This window comes from Buceros rhinoceros, unplaced genomic scaffold (assembly GCF_000710305.1).
Source record: "Buceros rhinoceros silvestris isolate BGI_N320 unplaced genomic scaffold, ASM71030v1 scaffold118, whole genome shotgun sequence".
Taxonomy (NCBI): Eukaryota; Metazoa; Chordata; class Aves; order Bucerotiformes; family Bucerotidae; genus Buceros; species Buceros rhinoceros.
This window is the reverse complement of record NW_010427211.1, coordinates 1-9546: the sequence shown is the minus strand read 5'-3', so window position 1 is coordinate 9546 and position 9546 is coordinate 1. Positions and strand designations below refer to the sequence as shown.

The 9546-nt window shown below is 37.7% G+C and overlaps 1 protein-coding gene across 1 annotated transcript in view; it reads right to left on the bottom strand.

Annotated features, from left to right (window-relative positions):
• The window catches only part of LOC104498398 (unconventional myosin-XVI-like), a gene marked incomplete at both ends in the record, with an annotated part of 142132 nt that extends 133617 nt beyond the window's left edge, over positions 1-8515 (bottom strand). The window contains one exon of the mRNA XM_010141772.1: positions 8390-8515. Coding sequence (XP_010140074.1) covers positions 8390-8515 — 126 coding nt within the window. The remainder of the gene's footprint in view (positions 1-8389) is intronic.
• Positions 8516-9546: the final 1031 nt, after the last annotated feature.

Here is a 9546-nt window from a genome sequence, read left to right as displayed (position 1 = left end):
TGAAAAGGAAAAAAAAAAAAAAAAAAAAAAATGGAGCATGAAGGAGTGATAGATATTCCTCAAGAATCTCCTTAGGTACTTGAGGCTGCAAAGGCACCTTCAAAATGCTCTCAAGCCATGTTAGTTTTACCGCTAGTGAATTAGCTGGGGACCAGAATCAGTGTTCCTGAAAAGTGTCTCTCTCTCTTGTCTGGTCAGGTATTTCCCTCTGAAGTTAAGCACAGGATGCTAGATCTGTGCCAGCACCCACAGAGGTTGATCTGCAGGCTCTGATTGAGCTTTGAACTCTTATTATCCAAGCCCCAGTGCCAGTACTCAGATAATTTATTCTCTTTTCCTTACCATCGGAGACGTACCTGCTTGAGTTGTGAATTCAGAAAGCTGGACGTTTTATGCTAATGTCCTGATGTGCTATTTTGCACAGCAATGAATATGCATCATTCAATTTGCATGCACCTTCCTTCGGTCTTTCACTTTTCTTCCCTGTCATAACCAACATTTCTCTCCACTCCTCTCTTTCTGTTTCAACATTGGACATTTCCCACCATCCTTAGAGACCTGGTTCACCACCCCCCATGATTTCTTACTCCTCAGGACCTTTTTTCTCTGTTCCCTGTATCTGAGAACTCCCAGCTCCCTACAAGTATCTCCCCAACTTGTTTTCTTCCACCCTTTTATTGATGTTCTTCTCTCTTTTTTGGGACAATGTCACTTTTCCTTCTTGACATCCATTCCTCAGTTCTCTCTGACTAAGGCCTCCCCACCCTCTTCCTGAAATTTCCTTCCACCTGCTTTCACTTCTCAGGTTCCCATCCATTTTCTGTGAATATGGTCCCCAGCATGGTCTCATCCACAGGGAGACAAAGCTGTATAATAGGAAACTAGTGGACCAACAACATTAGATCAAAATCAGTATTATTTTGGACCATCAGTCTCACACTATTGTGTGAAACACAGTGAAATCCCCAAGTAGTGTTTTAATATCTAAGGTCTTTATTCACTAAACACAACAAAAACACTAGGCAGAGCACACAATACCACTGGTTACACCATTATAATCTGCTGTCTTCACCACTGAGTAAGATGGCCTACATCTGCACTCGTAAGACCTGTTTTCAATAGCTTGGAAGGCTAAAATTTACTTCACTGGGTTGGAAAAATGCATGTTTACTTCACTGTGTGATTTTTGTCTGGCATTTTGCTAAATGCTGTCTGGGATTGCTCATGATTTTTTTTTTTAATTAGAAAAATAAATCAATAAAAAATGAAGCACCTCTGGGAGTAAGGTGTGAAAAAATACACTGCTTGAGTTTTGTGAGCTCCAATGTTTGTATGACTTGAAGACTTATTTTAGGCAGAAGACAAGTTCTGTGGGCTGAAAATATTCCTTTTGTTGTCTGTTTGGAAAACTGTCAAAACTTGGTAAAGTTTCAAACCTTTGCAAAAAATCAGCCACCAGGGGCTTACATTTTTTTTATCATAATGGATAAATCAAAAACCCCACCTTTTCTAGTATGGTCCACTCTAGGCCTAAGTGATAGTCTAACCAGTATTAGTGGCTCTGTTTAAGCATCTACTTGCATGTTTAAAAGACTTGCAATTAAAAAAATATAAAGCATGGAAGTAGTTTCAAATTTTATTATTACTATTATTATTAATACTATAATTATTATCATTACTAAGCTTCTGTGATACAAGTGCTGTAACTTCATGCTAGCCATAAATTCAGTAGATGGAATAAATAAGATCATTTAAGTCATGGAGTAAAAAAATTATCAGACAAGTCATGGAGTAATAAAACTCTTTAGAATAACACTGGAGACTATATGACTAATGGAACGGGGTGATAACAGGCACTTCACTAAGCAGCAAGAACATTAAGAAGAACAGTGTAGTTTAGAGACCTTAAGCTACCAAGGAGCGGAACAAACAAAAATCCTAAGACAGAGACTCACAATATTAGGGAGGAAGATAATTATTAAACTATTAAGGTTACTATGAATTGAGTTTTGAAGATCATATATTTGTTCTCCATTACATAATACTATGCCTTAGAAGACTGAGTCTTTCTTTAAGTCAAAGTCTTATACGTAAACCCCTATATAAGAGCAGTATCGTTAAGAGGCTAAACAGAATTTTTTTCTGCGATTCCAAATCTGATCCACAGTACTGCTGTAGACACAGGAAATGATGTCTGAAACTCATTACTGATCTCCCTTCTTAATACAATATAGATGAGGAAGATATTTTTTCTATTTGAGAGCAGAAGAAAGGTGACCATAACCACCTGTGGTCAGCAAAGGGGAACAGATTAGAAAAAGTAGGTTGCGGGAATGAGACTAACAGCAGGGTAGAGAGAGTGGAGTGGAAAAAATAGAACAGCGCATGGATAAAATGCTGGACTTTGGAACTAACAGCGTGAAATAAATGAAGTGAAAGGGAGGAAGAGAGATGTGGCAAGGCGCCAAGCTGTAGGTAGAGACAGACTAAGCAGAAAAAGAAAATGAAAAAAGAAAGTGACATGGTAAGGAAAAAAACCTTATATTGAACAAGGGAAATTGGGACTGTGAGCAAGTGGGGAAAAGGGATAAGAATAATAGAATGGCAGGAAGGTTGGCATGAAGCCAAAGTAGAAAAAAAAAAGAGAAAGCTTGGATGAAAACCAGGGAGAGGAGGAGGGCAGAAGCTGGCTGTGCAAGGAAATTAGGATTGGGATAAAATGCGTAAAGGAAAGGACATGGAGCCAAGCAAATGAATGAGACAATAAGGCAACAGAATAAAGACAAGAATGGAACAGGCTGGAGGCAATGGGACAAATAAGGTTATGTGTGGGAGGAATGAACCATAAAGACACTCTGTGTCTGTACATACACAGAGCTTGGAATCGAACACAGGTTCCCCGGCTGTCACCACCACCTTCCTGCAGCATGCCTTTTAAACCTCTGGAATAGTTCAAGTAAAGAAGGATGACCTAGTACTGCTTTCAGCTATGTAAGCCAGTGACCAAGGTTACTTAAAAGTTTTTCTACAGCTAAAGGAAGGATTTCAGCAGTCTTTACTTCAAGACTGATAACCTACATTTCTATTTTTCAATCCACCAGGAAATTAGACAGAGAAAAAATGTGATCTTGTGATTAAAGATGCTTATAAGTTATATCCTTACAAGTTATATATTAATACTACAGAGAGGATAATAAATCTGGCATTTCTCAAAGTTTGTGCATGAATAGTCTTGCTAGAGACTTGGTTTTTATATCTGCATCTTATAGATGAGAAAAAGTCACTATAGCAGGTATTTCAAGGAAAATTAAATTTATATTGATCACTGAGATCCTACAGCAACCAAAAAAGTATATAGTGTAGTCTGTGTGCACCTCAACTTTAAAAACATACATTCAAATACTGAGAATTTTATGGTAATTTTGTACACTTAGGTTGTCTTTAGTCTGCATATGAAACTCAGACTTGTAAATCTATTATCTTATGATTTAGTATTGTGTGAATCTGGCTTTTCCTGCCTTAGTGTTCTCTATCCATGATTAGCATTTGAATCATTTATAGAAACCTTCTGAATATATTGAGAGTGAAAGAAAGATGTCACAGGCAGAAACCCCAAAGTGGTCTCTCTGCTTGAGGAAAATGAGTGTAATTTGATCTGAAGGGAAATGCTGCTCTTCTACCTGAGTACAATCACACATGCCAAAGATGAACAAAAAGACTAAAGAAAGGAGGGTGAGATATGACTGGATAAAACATTCTCTAGAGGATTTTCTGACCATAACTGAAAGATTCCAACTGCTTAACAGGGAAAATACATATTCCTTAGTGACTAGACTATTTTATTTCTCAAACACTGAGCAAGCACCACCTTCTTTAGGCTCTTCTCATTGAAAAACATTTGAGAAATGTGTTTGCAAAAGTCCAGAAACTGCATTCAAAGGAACTGCTATGTCAATGGCCAAACTTGAATGAGATTATATGTAATTTCCTACACTGAGTTCAGATATCCCACGTGCTTTGAAGCATATTCTAATGATGGATGTGGATTTTTTTTTGTATTTCAAGGTCAACATGAACTTAAAGAAATCCACTTAAGGAAATGAAACTAGAGTTCACAGTTGAGTCAAATGACTAACATGTTTTGGTAACAACGAGCAATTATATCACACAGGAAGAAGGTGTGTTCTCTTATACTTCAGCAAGAAGGACAGAGTCCCTTCTCTGATCTGAAAGAAAAGCTGTATTTGGATGAACTAACTAGACAGAGGGGTGTAATACAGTACAAGCAAACAAGCCAACTAAATGTGTATTAAGGGAGAATAAACTTACAGAAAGCAATTTCACACATAATTTTGAAATTTTGAAAATTACACAGGATGTTTATAACATGCTAAGAAACATGAGGTAGACGTCTGAGCTCTCTAATCAGTTTTTATTTATTTGGGATATTTCCATTTTATTGATGGGAAGAAATCCCCGTTAGTGCAGGAGTTACCCTTGGAGGGGCAGTCTGCAGTTCAACGATTCTCATCTTTTTTTTTTTTTTTACATTGTGAAACTGTTAAACCTCAAAGCCAGAGGTTAAATCTGTCTTGCTAAGTAGGAGAGTGCAATAGAGCAAGCTTAAGCATCCCTTATAATCCGCACTGTTTAACTATTAGCTCTGTCCTTGACTCTGCTTTGGACAACTCCAACCAGCTCTCCACAAACAAGACTAATCTCCTATAGAGGAAACTATCTCTAAACAATACAAATGTGAGCCAGACTGTTGACTGGCTTAATCCCTAGCCTTCTTTTATTTAGCAATTTAACAGTTTAGACATAGGCAGCATCCCCCAGGGATGAAATTTTGGGAGAGGCACTATTTAAGCTACTGGGGAGTCAGATCTGACCTGCACGCCTCCGATAGCCAGTTTAAAAGGTGACATTTCTGTGATAAACAACAAAGAAACAGCTTGTGCCTGGGAACTGTGCCAAAGTACCCAAGGCAAATGTCAGAGCTGCAACCTATTCCCACTACAGGGAGGGTGACTGTGCACTCTCTTGATCACAACAGCCTGGAAGATGTCCAGCAGGGACAGCACTACCAATGCCAGATTACTAGCTGTTCACAAAGTGATTGCTGCGCTGAATTCAAATTAGGGGGCCAGTCTGAGAAACACAAGTTGCCCTTCCGAGAAATACAAGTAGCTGGTATCAATGCCAGCATGGGCAGTGTGGCACCCAAGTGACAATGTGTGCCCCACTCTGATGTGCATAGGCAGCAGCCACATATACACCAGCACTATCCCATGCTGCACGTAAACGGACAAGTCAGTTACAACTCCCATCAATAACAGTATTAAGAATGTATATGACCAAAAAGCCCTGTTAAATTTATGTAGGCAAACCTTGCATGTTCTGCTTTCTTGAGGTTAGTTTTATTTCCCTCATCATCTTATTTTGAAGAGGTTTTTGTGTGTCACTGATGCAGATTTGCATGTGTGTTGAAGAGGTTATTATATTTGAGTATTTTATTAAGATAAAATTATAAAGGTAAGCAGCTCTAACCTTAATACCTCAATAATATCCACTTTTGCTATAATGTTAGAATCTCAACGTGCATTAAAAATAAAAACTTGCATTTAGCCCTAAAAGTTACAGGGAGGAAATGACAATAGTCCTAGAAACTCAGAATAACTTTGATTAAAAATATGCATATTTTTAAATGTTATTACCATTATTTTTTTAAGTTTATAGCTATACTCAGTAGCCATATCCTGTACATAACTCTCAAACTCACTAGTAATATCCTGTACTCCTATGTGAGAAAGATGTTCTACTCTGGATCTACACATTCTGGCACCAATAGGACAATACTTTTATCATTCACCCATGCACTTTTCCATAACTGGACTAATAACGTTCTATCAAATTTTAAATGGTAAATTTATCTGTGTAACTGCTTTTCTTTACAAATAAATGATTTTTTTTTTTTTTAATCTTAAGATACTACATACTGGCACTTAAAGCTCGTAGTGATTCCCTGTTTGGAAACAACGAAACAACATAGTACTATTTTGCTTTTGATAAGATTGGTACTGTTTTATCTCTGCTCCCTCTGTAGGAGTCATTCCATGCAGCTTTACACTGTCTAAAAGTAAGGCATCACCTCCTTCATAACAACTGGGGAGATCCAGCACATCCAGCAGGCAATTGGCCCATTCGCCCCACACTTCGGTATGGATTCCTCTTGTAAAATTTTAAATTGTTCAAGTTAGACCACTAACATATGCTACCTGCCCACGACCTCTATAATCAGGGAGGGTTCATCTCACAGAACAGCAATCTGAGGTCTTAGAACACTTCAAAAGGAAAGACATTTTTACAATTAGCCACTTCCAATTACAAGCTTTACATGTCTGTTTCAAAAAGAAAAATACTCAACTTTGTGACAAAAAAGGTATTTCAAGTCATCCAGGGTTAGTATCGCAAACATATGTGTGTTACACGTGATAACCAAGGAAAAGTTCCTCCCCAGTACTTTCAAGTCAGTCCCTCCAAGTCTTTTTTTGCTTTTCATTATACATTTTGGCGTGCTTAGAATCTATTCCTTATATGGTGATCAACTGCAGTGAAAAACTCAACCACAAAACAAGAAAACCTCAGAAAAAAAGCAACCTTGGTTTCTGTTGCGACACGAAACAGAGCTCGTATCCGGAGCTGGAACGAATCACTCGAACGCCAATGTGGTGTGTAGCGAGACCCGTTTATTGTTTACAATACATCCCAATTTATAGACTCTTGTCCACTCGACTAACTACATGGTGATTGGATAGTGTCTCTGTTACACAGACAGCACACAGCTCTTAAAGCACTATAATTGGATAAGAGGGATTATATCCCACGTGGTGAGTGTTTTGGTTAGAGCTAACAAAACATGGCTAGTGAGATAGTATTTCCCACACGATAACACTGCAGCTGGGTTCCGGCTGCTAAGTTTCCCAGAGAGAGTAGCATATTTTCGTAGTTCTAATTTCTGCTAGAAAAATACACCAACAGTTTCATATTCAGATCACTAAGAGTGAATTAAAATCAGCTGCATCCCACCTCTTGTATCTCAGCAACTTAATCTTGTAACTCACAGGTTTACTCACAAGAGTACCAAAAAGCAACTGAGATAGCAGAAACAGACACGAACAAAAATCATAGTTCTCCTCAATCACTGAATAAAGATTCAGCAAAATGAATGGAATATTGGAAATGGAATTAAGATTATCTAACTATAGAGTTCATACTTCAGCAGAACTCTGTGAGGATTTTTATTCATATTTATTAGAAAATAAGAAAACCAAACAGAGTCCTGCTTAAGATCAACAATATTTTGCCATTCTGAGTTGTTTAAAAGCATGGCTGATGGCAATAGAAATATGCATTACAAGATGGCAAAGTACCAAAGAAACAGGTGAATGGCCTGACAGCTACAATTTGTAGCATTTTCTGATGCACTCAGTACACCTACATTCACAGTGCTAGGAAGGATACTCCTGCCATCAGAAGGAAAACAAACAGAAGAAAGCAATTTGTATTCAGAGCAATGCTGCAAGGTTCAGCCTTGTTTCCATGGCAGAGCAGGTCCAGCCCCTGTTGGTAGAAGACCCAGATGGGAAAGGATGAGATTTCCATGAGGAGGTACGGCAAAGACCTGACAGCAACCTGACAGGAGAAAGGGCAAGAACATGAGGAGACTGAGCTATGATGCATCAGAGATGTGTTTGGAAGGTACCTGTCAGTAAGCGGTGATTTCTGAGCCACGAGGTGGGTCAGTGGGAGCTGTGGTGAGCTCTACTAAAGTGATCAGTATATAACAAAGGTTCACTGAGCACGTCTGGAAAATGTGAGGATGAAGGAAAAGTGAAAAGGTAAGATATCAAGAGGTACATGTCATGTTTAGGCATGACCTCCAAATCCCAAACCCAGGGCACCCTTCTACAACTCAAAGACTGGAAAACTTGGAATGTGACTGCTGTGATAAGTGAATCCAAGACATTCATTCATCAAAATATACACAGCTGTAAAGTTAGATAAAATAAGAGTTTGGCATCAGAACGTAAGAAAATAACAGAAAAAAGTGATTATTTTGGCTCCCTTTCAAATATCAGTACAAATTTAACTTTTGCTGAGACACTCTGCTGCTGATGGTGGATTGATTTTAATGAGCTGTATTGGGTTGATAGCTATACAATGTTTATTCTCAAACGAACTCTGTCATTTGAGATGACACCTATAGCACAGGAATGTGTAAGCTTTTCACATTAAAAACAGAATAGTCTCTGTGATTTGAAAGTATTTGCTATTGCTACAGAAGATTGCCACAAAGAAAAGTAGGTGAAAAAAAATCATGCTTTACCTGCCCATACTTTGCAGCTAGATGTAGGGGTGTCCAGTACTGATTATCCACTGCATTGAGATCAGCCCCGTGATCCAGTATCAGAGATGCAACATTCTTGTATCCATTAGCACAGGCCACATGCAACTGCAATATAAGAATATCTTAATAATTTCAAGAACTCAGAAAAACCCACGACATACTGTTTCGTATCTTGACTGCCGCACAGACCTAGCTGGCTAAATCACAATAAAAACTACTACAAAATATACGTGCAATAACAACAGACTAGAATACTTTTGCAGAAACTTTTTTAGTATTTATAAACAAAACCTGCCAAAAAAATAACAGCTTATTAAGAACTACTTAAACAATCTAGTCGCACTAGATTATCTTCATACAATTACAAGCAAACATCCTTTTGAACCCATTCACAAACTTTATGAGCCCATGTAGATCCACACATTTCACAGACCTCAGGTTATACCTAACATTCTTTTGTGGAAATTCAAGTATCCCAGATGTAAGCTGACACTACTTTACTCCAAAATGAATTCATTAACACATAATCAAATCAATCACACTGAGTTCACAGCACAAAATCAGACACAAAAAATACTTTCTCAATTGTGAACTACAGAGATTTTCTTTTATTTGCATTTCTTCCCTGGATATTTAATTGTTTAGGTGGTATTTGTTTTAACAGTTTTAATTTGTTTTCTGTATCAGTAAACTTCATTTCAGTGTCAAAGTAGAACAAAGGCAGGGTGGAAAATGCAGTAACAGAATGACAGAAACTCAGGTCAGGAGGAACCTCAGGAGGTCAAGTAGTGCAACTTTCTGCTAAAGCAAGGACAGCTTCAAAGGTAGTTGTATTTGCTCATGGCTTGACATTCTGAGTAGCAAATGCAGTATGAGTGATAAGGTACTGAAAACTGCAGTGGCAAGAAGGGGAAAGAGGAAACTCAAGAATATCTTTGTTAATCACTGATTTGAGAAACTGGACACTAACTTTAGAAATATATTACTATTTAAGGCCCTATATGTGTTTGGGATTTCTATCAGCATCACTTCCATTTGAAATGGTATTTACAGCATGAGATTTTTTTAAAAGGAAAAAAGTTAGATAGACTTTATTTTTTATTTAATTTATACAAATAATAAGTATGTAAAATAAA